At 52.7% G+C, this 21,231-nt stretch overlaps 7 protein-coding genes across 7 annotated transcripts; 4 read left to right on the forward strand and 3 right to left on the reverse strand.

Annotated features, from left to right (window-relative positions):
• Positions 1–3,402: 3,402 nt before the first annotated feature.
• C7974DRAFT_465061 (raffinose synthase protein-like protein Sip1) lies at positions 3,403–6,698 on the reverse strand. The gene is made up of 4 exons (XM_046146283.1): positions 5,496–6,698; positions 5,288–5,427; positions 3,959–5,243; positions 3,403–3,903 (listed from the first exon to the last, which is right to left on the reverse strand). The coding sequence occupies exons 1-4, from the start codon at positions 6,460–6,462 to the stop codon at positions 3,698–3,700; spliced, it is 2,598 nt and encodes an 865-aa protein (XP_045994908.1). The 5' UTR covers positions 6,463–6,698; the 3' UTR covers positions 3,403–3,697.
• Positions 6,681–8,894, forward strand: C7974DRAFT_399710 (tyrosyl-tRNA synthetase-like protein). Its single transcript, XM_046142434.1, has 4 exons — positions 6,681–6,948; positions 7,002–7,155; positions 7,204–7,490; positions 7,537–8,894. Exons 1-4 carry the CDS (start codon positions 6,713–6,715, stop codon positions 8,804–8,806), a joined length of 1,947 nt encoding a protein of 648 aa, XP_045994909.1. The 5' UTR covers positions 6,681–6,712; the 3' UTR covers positions 8,807–8,894.
• C7974DRAFT_426597 (ribosomal protein L36-domain-containing protein) lies at positions 8,891–9,627 on the forward strand. The gene is made up of 2 exons (XM_046144522.1): positions 8,891–9,341; positions 9,405–9,627. The coding sequence occupies exons 1-2, from the start codon at positions 9,028–9,030 to the stop codon at positions 9,412–9,414; spliced, it is 324 nt and encodes a 107-aa protein (XP_045994910.1). The 5' UTR covers positions 8,891–9,027; the 3' UTR covers positions 9,415–9,627.
• On the reverse strand, positions 9,605–11,663 carry C7974DRAFT_399714 (restriction of telomere capping protein 5). The gene is made up of 2 exons (XM_046142435.1): positions 11,599–11,663; positions 9,605–11,519 (listed from the first exon to the last, which is right to left on the reverse strand). The coding sequence occupies exons 1-2, from the start codon at positions 11,639–11,641 to the stop codon at positions 9,709–9,711; spliced, it is 1,854 nt and encodes a 617-aa protein (XP_045994911.1). The 5' UTR covers positions 11,642–11,663; the 3' UTR covers positions 9,605–9,708.
• Positions 11,664–11,763: 100 nt separating this feature from the next.
• Positions 11,764–14,243, reverse strand: C7974DRAFT_363999 (P-loop containing nucleoside triphosphate hydrolase protein; the record flags this gene model as incomplete). Its single annotated transcript, XM_046139778.1, has 6 exons — positions 11,764–12,740; positions 12,791–13,136; positions 13,186–13,623; positions 13,670–13,805; positions 13,859–14,120; positions 14,170–14,243. The coding sequence occupies 6 exons, from the start codon at positions 14,241–14,243 to the stop codon at positions 12,212–12,214; spliced, it is 1,785 nt and encodes a 594-aa protein (XP_045994912.1). The 3' UTR covers positions 11,764–12,211.
• A 1,583-nt stretch (positions 14,244–15,826) lies between these two features.
• Positions 15,827–18,053, forward strand: C7974DRAFT_340790 (uncharacterized protein). Its single transcript, XM_046139264.1, has 3 exons — positions 15,827–16,080; positions 16,142–17,203; positions 17,257–18,053. Exons 1-3 carry the CDS (start codon positions 16,037–16,039, stop codon positions 17,816–17,818), a joined length of 1,668 nt encoding a protein of 555 aa, XP_045994913.1. The 5' UTR covers positions 15,827–16,036; the 3' UTR covers positions 17,819–18,053.
• A 123-nt stretch (positions 18,054–18,176) lies between these two features.
• On the forward strand, positions 18,177–19,219 carry C7974DRAFT_399718 (mannose-P-dolichol utilization defect 1 protein-like protein). Its single transcript, XM_046142436.1, has 2 exons — positions 18,177–18,837; positions 18,894–19,219. The coding sequence occupies exons 1-2, from the start codon at positions 18,229–18,231 to the stop codon at positions 19,170–19,172; spliced, it is 888 nt and encodes a 295-aa protein (XP_045994914.1). The 5' UTR covers positions 18,177–18,228; the 3' UTR covers positions 19,173–19,219.
• Positions 19,220–21,231: the final 2,012 nt, after the last annotated feature.

The raw sequence follows: 21,231 nt of genomic DNA on the forward strand, positions 1-21,231 counted from the left end.
ATCTCGGCCCCGTCCGCCTTGACGTCTACAAAGTTTTTCGCCGCCCATTCCTGGTCCCAAGCCCTGCATTTGGGGTAATGGTCCTTCGTGAACGTGAAAGTGGGGGTGTCGTTAATTGTCACGTCACATCTGGTGCATTGCTGCGTGGTAGCGAACTCTGCGTCGAAAATAGGCAGCACTTCATACGGCTCATTCTTACCCCGTGGTCCGCTGGACTGTCTGTTGGCCAGCGAATCGTACAGCTGCTGACTACTCGGGCGTCGACTGGTCGGCGATGCGGCACTCTGATTATCACTCGGGCGTCTGCCGGACGGCGCAACATACCGCTGATAATCACTCGCCCGTCTATCAGTGCCTTGCGCCGGCCCAGTGAAGTTAGCATAAGCCGGTTCAGTACTCTTAGGCGGAGGTGCGGTCGCGACCGCGCCAGCGTCAGCGTAGCGGCTACCCTTCATCCCGTGGTATGTCTTCGTGGTGTTTTCGGTCATCTCCGGTATAACAAGGCCAGGCATGATTGGTGATGTACCTCGAGTCGCTGCTCTAAGGTGAAGTTCAGGGTTGATCAGTGATGCAAGATCTATAGCTTTTCCCTTTCGGTCCGGAGTCAAACCAGTAGGTGTACGGCCGGTAAGAGGGGTGGTAGGTGAATCAGTGGCGGCTTTCTGGATAGAAGGTGCAGAAGTAGTATTAACAGCAGCGGGCTTTTTTATAGACGTAGGTGCTGCTTTGCTTGGTTGGGTCGGTACCGACTTTCCGCTGTCAACACTTGGTGTGGACTTTGGTTCACTTCCGGGCTTTGGAGGCTCGACCACATTATCATTCTGCCCATCAGTTACCGGCTGTGTCTGCTCGACGATCTCGCTTGTGGGCACAACCTGCGGGACGGGTGTGGTGCCATCTGACTTAGCGAATTTGAAAATCCCTGGCATGAACACCGGTGCATCGGCTTTCAGCAGTGCACTTACTCCCAATCTGGTGGAAACGGGCTTCGTGGGTACCTTCGACTGTACTATGGATGCTGCGTCTCCACTCGTTCCCAACTCCCCTGTCTTCTTAGGAGGTGAGGACGGTGTAGGATTTGAAAGGACTGTCTCAGCCTTCGGAGGCGTGCTGTTGCTTTGCGTATTTGCCTCACTTGGTTTTACGTTTTGTGAGTTGGATACAGGAGGCATATGATCAGACTTAGGCTTCTGCTGCGTCTTCGGGGTCTCAGCTGTAGTCTGTGCAGCGTTGTCTGTCGGCTCTTCGGTGCTTTTGACTGCGTCCGGCGTCTTTGCAACAGATGAATCCTGCTCTGAGGTATTTTCTGTGCTTGTCGACGCGGCCGAAACCGACTTGGCTAGAGGAGCATCGAGCTTTTGTCTTAAAGCTTGCTCGGCGGTGCTGGCACGAGATTGTGCGTTCGCCAGCTGCTTCTTAAGCTCGTCAATCTCCGTTCTATGCAGTTCAAGTGACTTCGTGTTGATCTCGATATTCTGATCAACTTGATGTTGTAATACCTGCGATCGTTCCTCAGCGGTGTTGAAACGAGATTGTGCGTCTACCAGCTGCTTCTCAAGTTCGACAATCTTTGTTCTCTGTTGTTCAAGTGACCTTTTGTTGATCTCGATATTCTGATTAACTTGCTTTTGCAATCTCTGTGATTGTTCCTCGGTAGCGTGGGAATGAGACTGTGCGCCTACTAGTTCCTCTTGAAGCTTTGCCAACTTGGCTTGGAGTTGATCAACCGTCTGCTTGCTGAGATCGAGCTGTTGTTGCAACTGCTTTGCTTTTTCCTTGGCCTCCTCGATAAAAAAGTCAGAAATATTGCTGTTGTCCTGCATGTCTCCAATTTGTTGCTCATACGCGCTGTTTTGCTGCAAAGTCTTCTTTTTAAATGCATCATTCTCTTGCTGAAGCGTATGGTAGACTTTTTGAAGCGCATTATAGTCCTGCTCAAGCTTACGGTTCTCCTTCTTAACCGAGTCTAAAGAAGACAGATCCTTGTTCTCCAACTCTTCAATCTGCTTATGATGTGCGGCGGCTTGCTGCGAGATTCGCTCTTCAAGATTGCTCTTCTCTTGCTGAGCTGATTCTGAAAGTGTTTGTAACTTTTTCTCCAATTCCGTAACTCGCTGATGAAGCTCTGCCTCACGCCCGACTTTCTCCTCCAGGCTCTGTATCACCGACGCAGTAGTCTGGTTACTGTTCTCCAGGGCCTGAACCTGCTTCTTGAGAGTCTCGTTCTCTTGCTTGGCTAAGTCTAAAGAATGCTGGTCCGTGTTCTCCGATTGCAAGCTCTTGATTTCTTCACGAAGCCTCTTCTCAAGCTCGTCTTTCTCTTTCAGCAACTCTTCAGCTCGGGCAGAAGACTTCTCGTTATCGTTCTCTAGGGTCTTGATTTTACGCGAAAGATGCTTCCTGGTATCGTCCAGCCTGTTCTCGGCCGCGTCCAAATCAGCCTGATACTCGTGCTCCTTTTCCTTCATCTGACGACGAAGCTTCGTCTCAAGCGCGTCTCTTTCGTCAAGTCTCCGGTCAGCCATTTCCACAGCGGCCATTCTTCTCTTCTCCAGATGCTCATATTGCCGAGATTGCTTCTCCAGCAAATCTCGATATTGCTTCTCCACCACATCATCCTTTATCTGCAATAGTTTACCCAGCTCGAGATTAGCCTGGTCCTTATTCTCTGGGTCCTTGTTCTTCTGATGATCCGCGGTGCTCTGATTCGAAGGCTTCTGAGTCTGGGCCGACGGGGAGCTCTGCGCTTGCGCAACAGACGGGACATGTTTGTTAGTAGCAGGCGGGACATCTTCGTTGGTAGCAGGCGGGACATCTTCGACATGTACAGGCGGAGGGCCCTTCGAATTCGCAGCGGGCGGAACCTGTTGGTCGGCTGCAGGCGGAGGGGCGGATGTTGTGAATGCAGGTCCGCTGGGCGTGGGTGTAACATAGGTTTGAGGGACATTGCGGGTCCTACGGCAACAATTGTACAGGAGCCAGCTCAGAATACTGAAGACTAGCATGACATTCAGAGTGACCAGAGCGGCGTATAATGGCTGGGCTTGAGCGTGGCCGCGCAGTGCAATAGCTTGGTTATACGGTTGGGTAGGCGTGTAGGAGATGGTGTTTGGATGGCCCCAGATAGCAGGGACCGGAACGTTGGGAGCTGGTGGGGAGAAGATGGTGACATCTTCTAGATGCTCTTCTTCGAATGTTTCGACGTTGGGTGGCTCTTCGAGTGGCTCTTCGAATGGCTCTTCGAGTGGCTCTTCGGGTGACTCTTCGGGTGACTCTTCGGGTAGAGGCTGGTCAATCGTGGGGCTATGCCCTGCATGGCCGATTGCATGTTGGAGTACGATTACTGTACCAACGCTAGCTAGCGAATAAAGAATACTCTCGCGGAGTGGGTTTGCCAGTATCGCATTAAGCTGATCTCCCAGCCAGGCCATAATGCCTGGAATGTGGATATTATTTTAGAAAGTTGACGTGAATATAGTGAAGAAGATAATTTGGAGTAAAGGGACGCGGGATATTTAACAGCGGTGGGAAAGTTTGGCTTGACACTTTGTGGCTGAGATTCACTTCAAAGCACGTCCATTGTTTGTAGTGAAAGCTCTTTGTAGCATGTTTCCCTTCAAAGGTAGTAGCGAACGAACAAATCAGCATACTAATCTTAGAGAAGCGATATCAGTGACAAAGGGAAGCGCCACATCCTCTATCGAATGACAACCTCAATGGCCACTTCGTTGCTCCAAGACGCCTTTGAGTTGCTTTCTTTCCATGCTCTAGTCGTGTCAATCTCAAGCACATTCTCGCAGATGTCGCTGATCTTGACACAATGGCTCGCAATGGGTCTTCCAAAGATCAACGCCATGATATCGTCGTCCAGGTTACGATGCTTGAGGTCGGAAATGTAGACACCTTCATAATCGTTAGCTCCTTACGCAACAAAATGTCGACACACAATTCTCCTTACCATATGTACCCAGCACCTTCAGAGACGTCCAGATCCGCAGCCGACCTGATGAGCGATCAACGTAGCTGTCTGTATTTACGATTGCAGCAGCTCCAGTCATCTTGCCTAAGATACCCAAGTTGGCTACATCCACGTTATCTGGGCCTTTCACCTCATGGCTGCGCTTCAATTTGAAGGAGTGCAATGGAAAGGCAGAAAGTATCTCCCATCCGCGGGTCAACAACTCCAAGTGAACGAATGCGTCGTTACTCTCACTTGTGGTGGGCTTGGTGACGTGACCGCTGGTATGATTACGGATGATATATGTGCCCTTCTCCGCACCAGGGAACGAGTCTAGTCCGACCAGCTCGGAGAGCGGTCGATGTGTGCAGTTGAAAACACCTAGTATGCTGACCCCACTATGAGCTCTTCCGACATAGGTTGCAACCTTGAGCAGAACAGGGTCGTCATAGGAGTTATATGCCGATGTACTCTTACCCACGGTGTGAGGGCGAAGAATTACCGTATTATCGCGAGGAGTATTACCTGCCATCTGACCGATCAGGTCAAGATCGTGTTGTCCAGGCACATCTGTGATGTATATCGGCCCACCTGACACACAACGGCCAGCAGCATGGAATGATGCATAATCGTGCGAGGTTTGGAACATGTCCCAGTCAGGAAGGATATTGAGGTACTGATTGAGGATAGCGTTGTGCGCGTTGCAGAAGATGTGCCAAGGGTGAGATGCAGGAACCTCTGGGAAGAAGTCGTCAGAGTTTCGTAAGAGTATCCGCGGTTTGTTCGAGGGGAGCTGTGAATGGAAGATCATCTGAGGCGATTGCGACATGCAAGATATTGCCCTTGCTGAAAAATAGCGTAGCTGTGCGATGTTCCATGCATCCTGGTACGATCTGATCAATTCGCGGCGATCCGTAGCGTCGTCCAGCTCATCCAGAAAGAACTGGGCGTCGGTCTTCACCGAATCGATACCGGCGGAGCTTAGAAATTGATAGAAGTCTTTGTAGAAGCGGCCTACATCCTCTTGAGCAACTACAGTGAATTTGCCCCCCGACACCCCATCTTTTTTCTGAACGATTTTGGTTTTGTATTCTTTTGCAATCTTGCCCTCAGGTGCAATACCACCCCAGTAACCGAAAAGAGCATGCCATACTGCAATATGCTTGATGTTCTTGTACTTGCTGCGAACGTCGCCGATTGTCGCTTTGAGGCCGCGCGGGAACCCATTCTTAGTTGCTTCGAACTCAACCCACGCATTCTTGAATTGATCACCACCCTCATGGTTCTGGGCTGCGTAAGTGCTTGTCCTCTACTATGCGACATACTTACTAGAGACTGCCAATTGTCATCGATGATGAGATTGCTAATGTTGATGTTGTTCTTGGCCAGCGATCCCAGAGCATCGAAAAGCTTCTCTTCGGTAAGATGTTGCCCGATGCCGTTCCACGTGCAATACGAAAGCCCATCGTCTGGAGAGTAGATCACAATCTTAGTAAACCGAAGGCATGCATGAAATGCTGCGTGTCAAATCACTTACACCAGTTTTCCAGCCACTCTGGTTTGAAATCGTCTGTCAGCGCCTTGAATTCGGCTTCGGCCTCTTTGGACCCCACGCTGTATTTCATGACCAGCTTTCTTGCGTAGTACATGACCGCTGCTATTGCATGATTCAAGTCTTTGCCAACGGCAGCAACAATGTGTGAGATGCCGTCTTCTTCACTGTCATTGCGGGAGTGAATCACGATCCGTCCTTCGCCGTCATGACCCAGAGTCGTCAATACATCATCTACACCACTGACCCCCAGAATTACTAAGTGGGAGCCGTCTTCACGTTCGAACGTTGCGAGAACAGCTTCTTTGTCGGGCTGGAAGTTGTCCTTGCCCTGTCTTGGGGCCAGCCATGGGCTCCACAGACGGACTAGTGCAAACCAACGTGTAAAATTCAACGGCTTCCCCAACGCGTTGTTTGAGTATCCTGAGGTGGACCCAGACGCGGCGTTCACAGGACTGGTGATGGACCACAACAACGTCTCCGGTGAATCACTCTGTTCTTTTCCGATCTGCAGATACGGAGGCAGCCCTTGTATATAGTGCGTCAGATCATCGTTGAGTGAGTCCTGCGATTGGTAGATCAGGCGCCCGTCTGAGGTGGAGAATTGCTCGTTAGCCCACTTCCAGGGCTCCTCTTCACCAGCGCGGAAAGTGATGGTATACGACAACGATCCGCCATGTTTTGGGCGCCCAGGAAGCTCCAGCGTGAAGATCTGTCGGCGGACACTTGCCAGAGAGGATTTGACGATTGTCAGGGATGGTTCAGGTGCTGGCGCGAGATTTAGACTGGTCCATTTCTCTTTGTCCTCGAAGTTGTGCCATAATGCAGCCTCCCATGTCCTATCTGACCCGACCGAACTCTCAATTAAGACGGTGAACTTGACGGCTGTTGTGTCTGAGGGTACCGTCGTGGTCTGTCCCAGTGGGGGATGGCAGGTGAGTGCGGCATACATGTCAGCGGTAATGATACAAACAACAGTGGAAGAGGGTATGCAAGAAGCAGGTGTACGGTTGAGTAGTAGGACAGTCAATTGAGGGGTATATATGAGCAATCACGCAAGGAGACTCGACGTCGAGGCGTGGCAGTCTGGGCAGGTGACGTGCATGGTGCAGGTGCGGAGGTGTCGGCGATGCCGCGCACGGCCCGCTGGATCGTCACCTTCGAATTGTAGGTCGCGTTTTGCGCCAGAGCCATTGACAGCAATGTTGACGCTCAGACGCTTGTCGCAAGAGCGGCAGCATGTCAGTCGACAGCGCTTTTGTAGGCAGTATAGCCTCGCCCGAAGCGAAAAGCCGAATCAGCGATGGGCCAGCGAGCACGAATCCAGAGCTGCACGACTCGCCGAGTGGAAGGAACAGGCGGGCAGAATCAAGGCGGGCGCGCAGCAGAGCATGCTGAGTCTGCTGGAAGAGCGAGGATTCGTCAAAGACGTTGCTGGGTGAGTCTTCGCCCACCGTCCGCCCTGGCTGCCAGGTCGCTAACTGCCTGCAGCGGTCGCGACACACTCGACTGGGTCCTCACTGAGAAGCGTATCGGAGTCTATGTAGGCGTCGACCCTACCGCGCCATCCCTTCACGTCGGACACCTGCTGCCTCTCATGGCGCTGTACTGGATGTATCTCCACGGCTACTACACCGTCAGCTTGGTGAGCAACTTGCGCCGGACGGGGCGACCGCAGGTTAATGTGGGATAGCTAGGTGGAGGCACAGTGCAAATTGGAGACCCTTCCGGAAGAACGACTGCTCGTGCGCGTCAGGCTGCAGATGTGCGGACCATGCAAGTCGAGAGCATAAATCGCCAGCTCACCCAGCTCTGGACCAACGTCAGGTGCTTGGGCATCAAGCACCAGTACGCGCCAGAGACAAGCAGGAAGCGACAGTTGCTCAACAACTCGAAATGGCTGGAGAACCTCAGCGCTGTGGAGCTCATGCGGGACCTGGGGTCAGGCATGCGCCTGGGTACTATGCTCAGCCGGGACTCGTGAGTAGCCTCTGTTCTTTCGCAGGCACTCCTAACCCTACCGCAGAGTCAAGATGCGCATGGAGAGCGGCGAAGGCATGTCCATATCTGAGTTCTCCTACCCGCTCTTCCAGGCCTACGACTGGTGGCACATGTACGACAACAACGGCGTACAACTCCAGATCGGCGGCTCAGATCAGTACGGCAACATCTGCGCAGGCATGAATGCTGTGTCGCACATGCGCAATATCCACCATCCCAACGCGTTGCAGCAAGCAGAACCGGAGCCACTTCGTGCAGCATACGGCCTCACTACGCCCCTCCTCACCACCGCCTCGGGCGAAAAGTTTGGCAAGAGCGCAGGCAATGCCGTATGGCTTGACAAGACCATGATGAACTCTTTCGACTTGTATCAATATTTTATGCGCACCGCAGATGCCGACATTGAGCGCTATCTGAAGCTGTTCACATTCCTTCCCCTTGACGAAATCTCCCTCCTCGTGGAGCAGCAACGTAAAGACGCTTCGAAACGCATTGCGCAGCACGTTCTTGCAAAAGAGGTCGTCGAGCTTGCCCACGGCGCCCAGGACGCAAAAGTGGCAGAGACAGCGCACAGAGAAGCTTTCAGTCACGGTACAAACACCTTCGCTCTCGGCGCACTACGTAAGATCTTAGGAACAGCTAATCCCAACGGTGGGCTGGGTGCGCAAAAACAGCGGCTGACCGCATTCGATGCTAAGCTGTTGAAGTTTAAGCAAGAGTATGCCGCCTCTTCAACAGTTCAGCCAACGTCTAGCACATCTACCCCCATCTCTTCGCAGACGAAGAACGATTCTGTGGTCCACCTGCCGCTGTCTATTCTAAAACCTGGAGCATTTCCCCGTGTGCTTCACGCCGCTGGTCTCGCTTCCACGAAGAGCGAGGCGCATCGTTTGATCGCGAGCAAAGGCGCTTACGTTGTGGTTCCTAACTCCAGCAGTCAAACGTCTTCCACAAGTCTGAAATGGGCGCCCATCGAAGCGTCTTCTGAAGCAAACCCAGAGCACTACCTGATCGACTTCGAAGCATTGGTGTTGAGGAGCGGCAAGAGCAAGATCCAGGTGGTGAAGGTCGTGAGCGATGCGGAATTCGAGAAGTATGCTGTCGAGGCGAAAGCCAAGAAGGCGCAGGAAAAGTCAGAGCCGGAAGCGAAAGAAAAGTCAGAGCAGCAAGTAAAAGACAAGCTAGAGCAGGAAGCCAAAGACGACGCTGAGGAAGAGCAGAGCAAGAGTGCCGAGACGGCCGAGGCCGTTGTGAAGACACCGACTGGCGAAGCCGTGCCTTCCCAGCCGTCGTGAACGCGTGTATACCAGTGTAAGATAGCGGACCCTCTCCGCGCCTGTATAGCATCAGCATATAGACTCCAAAGTTCAAACCCGTGACACCATTCCCCCGTCCGTGCACCACCCTGACTAAGCAATATTTTCCAACCCTCCATCCAAACCATCAAGGTCCGCGCAACACGCCAGCACCCAATCCACGCCCTCCCAAATCGCTCTCCCCCACCGGTCCCGCCAAAATGCTCGCCCGTGCCCTCCTCCTGCCCATCCGGCGCACCCTCTTCGCGCGCCCCGCCCGCCCCTTCCACACATTCACCTGCGCCTCACGGCCCACGGCGTGCCACTCGCCCACACACAGCCTGCTCACACGGTTCAGTGGCCTGCGGATCGGCGCACAGAGCGAATCGCGGACCGGCGCGCTGGTGCAGCAGACGCGGGGCATGAAGGTGCGCAGCTCGGTCAAGAAGCTGTGCGACGGGTGCAAGAGCGTGCGCAGGAAGAAGGGGCGCTATGTGTATATCATTTGCTCCAAGAACCCGAAGCATAAGCAGAGGTGAGTTTGTGCGGGTGTGCGGGTGTGCGGGAGGTGTGTGGGGAGTGGGCTGACGGCGTGCAGGCAAGGATAGTTTATGGGTGGATGAGATTGTGCGCAAAGGGATGGCGGACGCCGGCGAACAGGATGAGATGGATGGACGAAGAAGCGGGATGGATCGGGCAGCTTGGAGATGGGCATGACGGGCAGCGGTTGTAACATAAGTGTACATATCGGCACGAAATGGCGTTAGACGATTATATGTACAAGTACTGACACACGCATTAATGAAGTGAGTTTAATTGCAGCTGTGCAGGTGTAGCTACAGAGCCCCTTCTAGGTACGAAATCAAGGCGCAAGCCTGTCCCACGGAGCTTCAATGTCCCATTCAGCCCATACTTCCACCACTCCTGCTCTCGTTCCCGACCAGTCCCGCCATCTTCAACAGCTCGTAATCCATCTCTTTGTCCCCAGTCCCCAGATTAATCCGTCGCCTCGCCTCTGCCTCTCGCTCCTCGAACGCCCACTCCTTCCTCTGCGCCTCAGCCACATCATCCCCCCCACATCCCCAGACCTCCAAACTATCGATCTCGAACCGATCTTGCCAGTCCTTGCCCTTCCTGCCCGGCAACTTACTCGGACGGAAACTCCCACCACCCTCGGAGAGATGCGTGAATACCCCAAACTCCAGCGCGTCGTCAAGATGCAGTGACACAGGCGCGGGGCGGAAGACGCCGTAAGAGTGGCTGCTTGCCTGGGACTGTGTGGGGACTGGGGTGCCGAACCCGACGCCGGCTGGGTGGGTAGGTGATTTGTTGAAGTAGACATAATCAGTGCTGAAGCTTGATGCGGAGAAGACGTCGTGCGTAGGCGACAGCTGGAAGAGCTGTGTGGACGCATCTCCGAAGCAGGTCTTGCCGGTGTGTTTCCATTGCGCAGGAATGTAGGCGCCGTAGGTGATGGTTTGATTTTGGGATGACTCAGTTATGCTGTTGGGGTAGCGTTTGGGTGGGAGCATGTCTTGCAGAGCACGTTCACGAGTACTAGTCGCTTTGGATGGAAGGAGCCGCCCTGATACTAACAAGATCGTGGGTGCTCGCCAATTAAATGCCTGTTTCTCAAACGAGCCCATGGAGAATCCATGTGTATTACCGCTGTAAAGGGGCCGTAGACGTCTGAAGAGGTTACTGCCTTTGATGAAGAATGATAGCTGGCTGAGCGTGGTAAGGGTCAGGATCTCGCCTGGGCTGCGCAAGATCGGCTCTGGATCAATCACGGTTTTTGGTGGTGGTATTACAGGATGCGTTTCTTGTGTTGGAGACGTCGAGTCTGACCTGCGTTTGGAGAGATCAAAGTCTTTCGCAAAGAGGAAGTGCTCGAACAAGGGATTCAGGCCGTCAAATAGGAACGGTAGACTAGATGACAAAACAGCATCGAACGTACGATATGTGACGCCGGGTTGCTTGTCGGTGACGAACGATGACAGCACCACTTTTGCAGTCCGTCGAAGCATCTGGATGCGCTCCTGGGACAGCTCGGGTGCCAGTGATGAAAGGTTTTGCTGCGGATTTATTGGCGCGATGAGCAGTAAGAGCTCAACTAGTTTCAGAAAATTGTCGGTAGGGATGATGGAATGGTGCACATTGGTCTGCTCGCCGTGTTTGAAAACCTCCAGAGAGTCCATCGAGTCGAGTGCTGCCAGGACCAGCTCATCATCTTCGTCAGCCTCGTCTTCTCCCTCATCGTCTTCAGGCGCATCGACTGCAAACCCCATCTTCTGAGTTACTTGATCACTCTCTTGCTTTTTCTCTTCAGCCTCCGCTCGTATGCCATTGTCATACACAGCCAAGCTTCTGTATATCTCCCTGAGCCATATCTCTCGCCCTCTCTTCTTTAGTACTGCTCCATACCTCTCCGTCAAGATTGTGACAACCTTCAACAGCGCCTCGTTGGTAAGAATGGCCGGTGCCTGACTTGCAAAAGGGAACGCGCCGAGGTAGCTAGCCATCTGGAAGATGACCGATCCCACGCCCAGCGCGTCTGGCAGCTCTAAGAATCGACATAGCGTTGCCTCGCTCCAGTATTGTACGCCAGATTGTGTATCTGCTAGCGAACGAAATACGGTCTTGAAGCAGTATAGTTCGAGGGGAGTGTAGCTCTTCTTTGCGAACGTTTGTGCGAGATTGTGACTGAGTTGTTCTGCTTGGTGTTAGTCAAAAGACTCTTCGTAGACTATGATGGTTTCTTCATACCCTATACAGCTTAGTAGTTCACGTACCTAGCGTCAGATGCTGAGTCTCATGGGAAGTTCCCTGACCCATGTTGGCGAGTTCGTGGTAATCTCCACGAGTTGTGGAGGCACCAGTACCTAGAGGTCTAGAAAGCAATGACGGCATGTGGGGTCAATCTCACCCCACATCCGGCGCGCCATTGCTCCATCATACGAAATCAAAATCGAAAGGAACGAGAACAAGTCAAACCCCAGCCAAATACCGGTCAAACCATCGAGTCATGTCTTACTTAATTGGGAGAGATACCAGATGCTAGCATAGATTGATCACAGCTTCACAACAGAAATCTCAAGGAAAGCAGAACAATGCAAGCAGAGCAATGGAGCTCCATCTTTGCCATTTTTTTTACCGTGGGGCTATTTAACCGTGGTCCTGGAAGCTGCTAAGTTGGTGGTAATGCCAGTCAAGAGGTAGACTGTCAAACCACCGTGAACGCAATGCTATCCAGTCGAAGGCTGTGAACCGTGAATCATCATGTCGCGGTTGAACCTGCTACGACTCGAAGTGAGACGTCTCTACAAGGCTCGGTCGCTACACGTCGCGCGGTCCGGCTACAGAAGCGTTTTTGAGGTTCTGAGGTCAGGCACACACGCAGGTAACCTACCAGGAGGCGACCTTGTCTTCAGCTCCGCCAGAGAAGCCGCCATCACCTCCGCCAAAGCCGCCAGCATCAGCATCGCCTCCGAAACCGCCAGCATCAGCATTGAAGCCACCAGCGTCACCTCCGAAGCCACCAGCATCTCCACCGCCAAAGCCAGCACCAGCATCGAAACCACCGCCGAACCCATCGTCGGACTCGTCATCAGAGCCGTCGTGCCAGTCGATCATGTCAGGGTTCTCGGGCTTGAACTGCTCAAGGAAGTCAGGTACCTCCTGCTTGGATTCAAGAAGAATCTTCACAAGATCTTCGCCGATGTCCTCGTTGCGGTCGTTGTAGAAGGATGTGGCCTTGCCCTCGTTTCCGATACGAGCGGTACGACCGATGCGATGAACATATTCGGTGATGCCATCATACTGGGTGGAAGGTAGGTCATAGTTGATGACATGCTTGACGTTTGCGACGTCGAGACCACGAGCGGTGACTCCAGTAGCGACGAGGATGGGGCAACGAGCAGTGCGGAACGAACGCCTGAGTCATTATCAGTTTAACATCGATCGTATCTATGTGCTAGGACTTACATAGCATCCTCACGCTCACGCTGTGTACGATCGGAATGAATAGACGTGCAAGGCAGACCCTTGTTGTAGAGGAAGTCGTCAACCATGTCGCACTTGGGCTTGGTATTCACGAAGATGAGCGTACGAGCTGGCTCACCAGAGAAGATCAAGTCGAACAGCGCCTGATTCTTCTCGCGTTCATCAACGTAAACGATGTTCTGCGTGATGTTCGTGTGCGTGCTGCCGACACGTCCAACCTTGATGCGCAGATAATCCGCCTCCATGTACTCTTTGGCAAGACGACGAGCTGACTTGGGGAAGGTAGCCGAGAACATGAGATAAGTGTGATCAGCGTCATTGTTGACGTCTGCGAAGTGATTAGCAAGCTACCATAGACTGTAGTAGGGCAAACATACCAGAGCCGGAGAAAAGCGTCTCCATGGTCTCCTCCCAGCCAGAAGAAAGGAGCTCATCGGCCTCATCAATGACCGTGAACTTCAGGCGACGGAAGGATAGCAGCTTGAGGTTCTGCATGAAGTCCATCAGGCGACCGGGAGTGGCGATGAGGATGTCGCACCCCATTTCAAGCTGCTCGCGCTGGTTGCGAGAGGGAGCGCCACCATAGATAACACATGGGCGCAACATCGTGCGGTAGCACAGACGGCGAGCCTCGTCGAAGATCTGGCAGGCCAGCTCCCGAGTAGGGCACACGACAAGCACAAGAGGCTCGGCGGTGACACGGTCTGTAAGCGCATTGTAACGCGTCGGGTTTGGGCGAGGAGCTGCGAGCTGACGAGCCTTGCCCATGAGCTTGGATAAGATGGGAACAAGGAAAGCGGCAGTCTTACCAGATCCTGTACGCAGTTAGCACAAATCATTCGGAGGCAGAGAGGAACATACCGGTCTGGGCGATGGCGACAACATCATGACCAGTCAAGACTGCAGGAATGCAGTATGACTGGATGGGAGTAGGCGCGTTGTATTGGCAGAGCTTGACGTTCTCGAGCATGACTGGGTGGAGTCCAGCATCCTCAAACTGTGATGTAGTGAGCAGGCAACTTCAGTGGGCTCAACATCTAAAGCACTTACCTCGCGGACAGGTTGAATCTTCTCGGGGCCCTCTACGTTCACTTCATACGAAAGGGCCTTGATGGCACCACCAGCACGCTGGAGGTGGTCATCCTCGAACAAGACCTTCTCCAATTCAGGGTTGGGCTCACCGACGTCGCCGAAATCATCATCCCACTGGTAGATGGCGGCATCGGACAGCCACTCAGCAGTGGCGCGAGTGTCATCCTTCTCGGCTTCACCACCCTGGACTGTCTCGTAGTTGAACGGAATGGGGTTGTTCCTGGGTTTGTCAGAGGTCGCTCCGTTCGTTATCAGTATGTAACACTTACCAGCCGGCGTCCTTTGCACGGGCAAGATCGTGGACAAGCTGCTCCTTGCGCGCGGCTGCAGCTTCCTCAGTCATAGGCGGAGGAGCGGGACGAGCGTGCGGGGTTTCGCCTGCTTCAGACATGGCGAAGACTTGTCAGCAAGGAAAGGGTGGTGCTGTTGTGATCGATGCAGAGAGTGGGCAAGCTCGATGCAGGACCTTGCAGGAAGGGCGTGGTGACGAGCGGGGAAGTGGCAGTGTTGTGCTTTATGTGCAGCGGTGCGAAGAGCTATGACCGGTCTTGGCAGCCGCGACAATGCTGTCAAATAGGCAGGGTGAAATAGCGCTTCCCGCAAAGTGATGATGAGAGTGAATGAGAGAAACTGTATGCGGCTCCGGGCTATCGCCAGAGGCAGTAACGAACTGAGCTGGAAGTGAGATACCTGGTGACGGGAAGACACTGTGACTGCGCTTCTGAAGCTTGACCGCTCGTGAAAGAGGCCAGTTTGAGCAAACACACCAAGCTGCGACGCCCCACAGTTGACCTCGCCACATACAAACCCTTTGCAACAGGCTTTAAAGCTGCCAAACGAGTGGGGTGGACGCGCACTCTCCAGGACGAGTGAGTACAAGACAGTGTTGATGCTAGAAACGCATAATCAGATGGGGAATGGCAGCCAAACGATCGTGCTTCGTGGCGTTCCAGTCTAGCAGCATGTAAATGGCTACCAGAGAATCTCGGGAGTAGTATGGCGTCGAACGATCTCATTTATGCCCAAACCAGTTGCCTAGGTCGCGAAGCAGACCACAACAACGAAGGATTCTTAGCAGCTCGAAGGTGCGGCTTTGAGGAAGCGAGAAGGTACTGTTGAGAGACGCGATTCAGATATAGAAACAACGCATACACATGGAATACGGCCTACCACGACGATGGTATAGATATGAGTATGACACTTGCCTGTACGATACTTAGGTCTCCGGTATACCTCCATCCTAGAGTAGGTCCAGACACCTCTCGAAGGTGATACGATCCCGACACGTCGCAAGGTATGGTCCAGACAGGACATCCCCAGTAAGGCGACTTTTGCGTGGATACGACTTCGGTGAAGCGATTGCAGTACCGATACTAACAGAGAAGCCCCGCTGAGAGAGCGATGTCGCGGAGCTTCAGCTGGGAGGGCACATACAAGCTGGGCGAGTGTGAACTCGAGACATGGTTTGAAAAGCTGGCTTGGTTTCTATCCGTCCTTGGGAATCACCTATGCCCGCACCATTATTGTCGGCCTATACTTCAGCAACGTTTGCCCGCGCGATTCAAGTCATGATGTGTATTGCAAGAAGGTGCCGTGGGGATGAAATCAGTGACAAACATGCTGATCGTCCCTGAAGAATGAGCTCTTGTGAGGGTCCCGCCGGCTGGCACGGATTACTCCTAGAGTCCCTTGCAATAGTGTGGTTCATTACAGTAGGATATTAACAAATACACAAGGCTAATGTCAGGCGTTACAACTTTGCAAGTCAACTCATCGATGATTGCGGTTCTCCGCCTCGTCAGGAGAGCATCAAGCTAGACTGAAGACAGACTAGCCTCGAGTCAGGATTGAGATGAACTGCTTCGCTTGGCGGTGTGACGGACTACCGATTGGCCAGAAAGTCTATGATGCCAGCCATAGCAACTAAAATTTCGGAACGCAGCGAAAAGTAAACACTACGACTCCTCTTCCATTTCGAGTAGTTAGGGTCGTGATATCTGTGCGACTAAAGCGCGAGGCTCAATTCACTTTGCTGTCTCCTTGTCGCTCCCTTGAACGCTTTGTTGCGGTCTTTCGAGCCTTGTTGTCTTTTACATTTTACCCCTGAACTCAGGACGCGTCGCCACAACCGCAGTCATGTCGCAACGCGTTACGCGGTCGCAAGCAGGTTATACGCCAAGGTAAGCTCAGACAGCCCACTCGGCGGTGCGAACGGCAATGGCGTCTGACATGCATGAGCAGAAAACCAGAAAACCCCGGTTTCGTCGAGACTCCTGGTCGCAGAAGGTCGCAGCGTCGCAAGTCATTTTCTACAGACGATGGCGAGCCTAATGGCTTTGTCAAGCGCAGCGATCTCAGCTTGACTCCCGAGAAGTCACTAAGCAACGGACACGCCAATGGCAATGGACACGCGACTGGTTACGCCAACGGTCATGCGAACGGCAACGGGCACGCAAATGGCTCTGCAAACGGTCACGCAAAAGAAGAGGCAACATCGAATGGTGTAGAGGTAGAGGCTGCCAAGAACTTTCCTCCCAAGGACAAGGGTGGACTCCACGAGTTCGGCGGTGCTCTTGGTATGAGCGCCATGATGGTCGGATTCCCTGCGTTGATGTACTACATGTGGATTGGAGCGACCTTCTATGATGGCAAATTCCCTAAGCCAGTCGAAGGTCAGAGCTACTCCGATTTCTTTGGACACATGTGGGACTTGGTCAAGACTGAGGCGTACCCGACCAACAAGGCCTGGCAGATTTACTGGTTCTTTGGCCTCGTGCAGATGGCCTTTTACATGCTCATGCCTGGTGTCTACCGTAAGGGCAAGGCTCTTCCTCACCTTGGAGGAAAGCAGCTCGACTATTACTGCTCTGCAATGTGGTCATTCTACTCTAGCATCGCCATCATGCTAACTCTTCACTTTACTGGAGTCTTCAAACTCTACACGTTGATTGACGACTTTGGTCACATCATGACTGTTGCAATCCTCTCGGGCTTCCTGTGCTCTACAATTGCATACGTCTCAGCTCGTGTTCGCGGAGCCACTGTTCGGATGACCGACAGTGTTGTTGTGGACTTCTTCCTTGGATCTGAGCTCAACCCTAGGCTCTTCGGGATCTTGGACTTCAAGATGTTCCTGGAAGTCCGCATTCCCTGGTTTATCCTGTTTTTCCTTTCTCTCGGCACCTGCCTGAAGCAGTTCGAGCAATATGGCTTTGTCTCAGGCGAAGCTATCTTCCTTCTCTTCGCTCACTGGCTTTATGCTAATGCTTGCGCCAAGGGCGAGCATTTGATCATCACAACATGGTAAGTCGTTCAATATGATTCGGCTCCATGATCAAAGGCTAACACATGAAAAGGGACATGTACTACGAGAAGCTCGGCTTCATGCTCATCTTCTGGAACATGGCGGGCGTACCCCTCTCCTACTGCCACTGCACTCTCTACGTCGCCAACCATCACCCTTCTGAGTACACCTGGCCGACGTGGTTCGTTGCTGTCTTAATGCTTGCCTATTCCGGCATGTACTACATCTGGGACACCACCAACAGCCAGAAGAATCAGTTCCGACAAGAAGAGCGTGGTGTAGTCGACGAGCGGACCACCTTTCCCTACTTCAAGTATGGCCGCATCGCCAATCCCAAAACCATCACCACCAAGCACGGAAACAAGATTCTGGCTGACGGCTGGTATGGCAAGGCCCGTAAAATCCACTACACCTGTGATCTCTTTTTCGCCATCTCCTGGGGTCTAATCACCGGCTTTAACTCGCCTTTCCCATGGTTCTACTCGGTTTTCTTTGCCGGTATGATTATTCACCGCGCAATGCGTGATATTGCAAGGTGCCGCGAGCTGTACGGCGAGGCTTGGGTCGAGTACGAGAAGCAGGTACCTTACCTCTTCATTCCCGGGATCTTCTAAAGGGTTAGAAGTATGATCCTCCTTTCGAACCTTTCAGTAGGCTTCGATTTTCCTCCTTTTGGCGCTTTTGGTCGCATTACAAGTTCCATTCGCCTTCCACAGTACCCTTGTTGCATACTATGTACTATAATACTCTTTTCCTTCTTGCCCGATGTAATTAAAGGGGGATCTACGAAAATAATGGCAGTAGTAATGCATGATGCATGAGACGATCTACGAAACAAACAATTCTGTCAAACAGTTCCATTGTGTTCGTTGACATTCTGATATGTGGATCATGAGGGCCATGCAGCCGAATTCACGCTAGCAACAGAATAATGCCAGGTTGCGTCAGACTCCCTGCCAAACATTTCCTTCCCTCATCACGACACCCCGCAACCACCCAACGCCAAACGCCAAACACCACAATCATGGATGCTCTCGGCTCCGCGATTCGCCCGGTCCTTTCACCCATCACTCAAAATCTTCCCAAGCCCATTGCAGACTTGGGTGAATCTCTACTCGGTCCCATCTGCTACCAGACCCTCTTGCACGACATCGATCTCACTAAGACCGAATGCGTGAAGCTTGCCATTTCCAAGGGTCTAGGGATTGGCATAATCGGCGCGTCATCGATCGTCAAGATTCCACAGCTGCTCAAGCTGCTGAACTCGCAGTCCGCTGAAGGCCTGTCCTTCCTTTCCTATGTCCTCGAATCCGGTGCCTACCTCATCTCGTTGAGCTACAACGTCCGTCATGGATTCCCGTTCAGCACATACGGCGAGACGGCACTCATATTGATTCAAAACATTGCTATCGCGTCGCTGGTCTTGAACTACAGCGGGAGGCAGCCTGCTATTGCAGCGTGGATTGCAGGATTAGCTGGCGTTGGATGGCTCATGTTCAACGAGAACCAGGTCAACGAGGCAAACCTCAGCCTGGCTATGAGCGCCGCAGGGATACTGGGCGTCGCAGCCAAGATTCCTCAGATCTTGACCATCTGGACTGAGGGTGGTACTGGCCAGTTGAGCGCATTCGCTGTAAGTCGTGTCCCAGCAACGTATACGAAAAGTGCGATCGCTAACCAAATACACAGGTCATCAACTACCTCCTCGGCTCTGCCTCGCGCATTTTCACCACATTCCAAGAAGTCGACGACCCGCTTATTCTGTACGGGTTCGTCGCAGGTTTCGCATTCAACCTCGTCCTGTTCCTACAGGTCATATACTACTGGAATGCGCCCGCTTCGAAGAACACAGAGAGCAAGAAGCTCAACAGGCCTGTCGCACCCGCTGTCGCGGCGAAGAAGGAGGAGGCGAAGCGCGCAGTGTCGAGCGGTGCAGGGAAAAGCCCCAGCACGAGGCGCAGGGGATAAATATAGTCACAACTAGCACATTCGCAAGTTTTGGGTAGCTCAATGCATGATTGCTTTCAATTCTCATTCCACACTCTGTCTCATACCCGCCTCTCACTGTGGACATGCGCATCTTCCGGTCTTGCTAACACATACACATACGGTGGCGGCGCATCAACCCGCTCTTCATACTGCGGTAACTGTACCCCTACGTCTCCTTCATATCTATCCTCCCGCCGCCAAGTTGCCCTTGCCTCCCTTCTCTGCAGCTTATGTGGATGTACCAGACCTGGTCTAAACCGACTTGGCCCTGGATTTACTGCAGTCCGCTTCCGTAGATAATAGAAGAGCAAAATCGAGCACGTGATGAAGCCGATTGCGAGTAGTATTGAGAGTATTGCAGTTCGGTGTGGTGTACAGGGGTTGTCGTAGGAGCCGCATGAGGAGCGTCTCAGTATGGTGTGAATGTTGTGAAGGGTATTGATGGGCGCCATTGTCGTACACCAACTCTATGCGAGTTTGGATGGCTTGGACTATCCTCGAACAGCTGTGCTAGAACTGTATGCGGTACGGTGTATGAATGTGCTGTTCAATGGGAAATATTGTGGTGATAGTATGAATTGTAGATGTATGAATGCACGGGAGCAAAGACATGCGCTCAAGCTTTTTACATATGCGCGAATAACAGCCTTCGTTCAGCCCCTCTAACAAAGCCTTACAGTCATCCTGTGATCGCTGAGCCCTCGTGTGCCCTCCCTCAGGCGTTATTCCCACCACGCTTCCTGGCTGTCGACCAATCAGCATGGCCGTACAGCGTTAGGCGCGCTGGAAGTGAGCCTGCGGCTCGCAAGCGCCTCGTGCGAGGCATTTTGCGAGGCAGTGCTGGGGCATAAGTGCCTCACGCCGGTGCACAGAAATGGTTGGAACGCGTTTTGCAAGGCTATGACGGTCATATAGAGTGCGGCGAAGAAGGCGCAGATGTTGCGCCGGTCAATGTTGGCGAATTCGAAGATGGAAAGGTGCTGGCCTGGAGGTGCCTCAACGGTGAGAGTGAGTGCATGCTGAAGGCTGACAGCATGCAGAATATGCACCGGACAACCAACATTACATGGTGAGAACGATGCAGCGCTTGAGCATGCACTGTTGTGCTTATGCTGTAAGATACTGCATCTGGACGTTTCTGACGGGCGTTTAGGCAAACTCGAAGGATTCAGAGCGGCAAAATGGACTGTCTGCAATTCGCTCGCCTGCAAAGGACGTTAACAAGCAACAACGATGATCAGCATTTGCTGAACTTCCCCGGATGTGTTTGACTACTTACGTGTTTTGTAATAAAGCTTCCAAGGTGATCGGTTTTAGGCAACACTTATCGGTGACGCTTACTGTACTCGACGTAGCAGCAGCTATGCATCAATTAAATGCCGACCCGACGAAAGAGGCAGTTCTTCATCGACCTCGGACTTTCGATTTTCATAGGCAAGACGCTTTGCAGATCTGTTCTCGATTTCACATATGCGACTGATGCGTAGATCTGCTCCCTAGAAGCCTTGACTGCCCTTGATTCGTTTGAACTCTACGCCTTTCAAATCTCGTACGCAACACCATGCCAGACTTCATCTTCAATTGAAGCTACCTTTTTTAATTGTCAATGGCTCCACTTGTATGCTGATTGTTACTTTATGAAAGAATCATGATGATCTCTATTAAAGTCCAATGCCACAAAACGGTGGCAGCCTTGCTCAATTGAGTTATACGCCAGTGCCACGCCTAGATGCTGTGTCCGGTCTGTGCTTCAGGCCCCCATTGCTCGTTCCGGTGAGTGCCGTCAGTGCTCTGGATTGCCGATTTGGACACAACTTAGCTCGTGGCTTGGGGGTTCGGTCTGTACCGAGCCTGCTCTACCGCCATCACGATTGTTACGCCTTGCCCTGCTCATGCAGGGACCTTCTTCCAGCTGAGAATGGCTAGTTCGATGCTCAGGGCGCTCGGATTCAATGTTAGACACTGCATCGTCCTCTTTAGCTCTGCAGTGCTGCACCATCTTGACGCCTCATGCTCATCGTTCATATGCTTCCCTGTT

Source organism: Boeremia exigua, assembly GCF_020726555.1.
Source record: "Boeremia exigua strain MPI-SDFR-AT-0100 chromosome Unknown C7974scaffold_9, whole genome shotgun sequence".
In the NCBI taxonomy this organism is placed as follows: domain Eukaryota; kingdom Fungi; phylum Ascomycota; class Dothideomycetes; order Pleosporales; family Didymellaceae; genus Boeremia; species Boeremia exigua.

What these genes read in the sequence shown, in the direction of transcription:
- C7974DRAFT_340790 (XM_046139264.1), top strand. Translation starts at nt 16,037, where the DNA reads ATGTCGCAACGCGTTACGCGGTCGCAAGCAGGTTATACGCCAAG. An exon ending in CAAGCAGGTTATACGCCAAG is followed by an intron (nt 16,081 to 16,141) that starts GTAAGCTCAGAC and finishes ATGCATGAGCAG; the next exon opens with AAAACCAGAAAACCCCGGTT. An exon ending in CATTTGATCATCACAACATG is followed by an intron (nt 17,204 to 17,256) that starts GTAAGTCGTTCA and finishes ACACATGAAAAG; the next exon opens with GGACATGTACTACGAGAAGC.
- C7974DRAFT_426597 (XM_046144522.1), top strand. Translation starts at nt 9,028, where the DNA reads ATGCTCGCCCGTGCCCTCCTCCTGCCCATCCGGCGCACCCTCTTCGCG.
- C7974DRAFT_465061 (XM_046146283.1), bottom strand. Translation starts at nt 6,462, where the DNA reads ATGTATGCCGCACTCACCTGCCATCCCCCACTGGGACAGACCACGACG. An exon ending in AGAGTGGCTGGAAAACTGGT is followed by an intron (nt 5,428 to 5,495) that starts GTAAGTGATTTG and finishes TCTACTCTCCAG; the next exon opens with ACGATGGGCTTTCGTATTGC. An exon ending in GAAGGTGCTGGGTACATATG is followed by an intron (nt 3,904 to 3,958) that starts GTAAGGAGAATT and finishes ACGATTATGAAG; the next exon opens with GTGTCTACATTTCCGACCTC.
- C7974DRAFT_399714 (XM_046142435.1), bottom strand. Translation starts at nt 11,641, where the DNA reads ATGGGTCAGGGAACTTCCCATGAGACTCAGCATCTGACGCTAG. An exon ending in GACTCAGCATCTGACGCTAG is followed by an intron (nt 11,520 to 11,598) that starts GTACGTGAACTA and finishes AACACCAAGCAG; the next exon opens with AACAACTCAGTCACAATCTC.
- C7974DRAFT_399710 (XM_046142434.1), top strand. Translation starts at nt 6,713, where the DNA reads ATGTTGACGCTCAGACGCTTGTCGCAAGAGCGGCAGCATGTCAGTCGA. An exon ending in TTCGTCAAAGACGTTGCTGG is followed by an intron (nt 6,949 to 7,001) that starts GTGAGTCTTCGC and finishes AACTGCCTGCAG; the next exon opens with CGGTCGCGACACACTCGACT. An exon ending in GCTACTACACCGTCAGCTTG is followed by an intron (nt 7,156 to 7,203) that starts GTGAGCAACTTG and finishes AATGTGGGATAG; the next exon opens with CTAGGTGGAGGCACAGTGCA.
- C7974DRAFT_399718 (XM_046142436.1), top strand. Translation starts at nt 18,229, where the DNA reads ATGGATGCTCTCGGCTCCGCGATTCGCCCGGTCCTTTCACCCATCACT. An exon ending in GCCAGTTGAGCGCATTCGCT is followed by an intron (nt 18,838 to 18,893) that starts GTAAGTCGTGTC and finishes CCAAATACACAG; the next exon opens with GTCATCAACTACCTCCTCGG.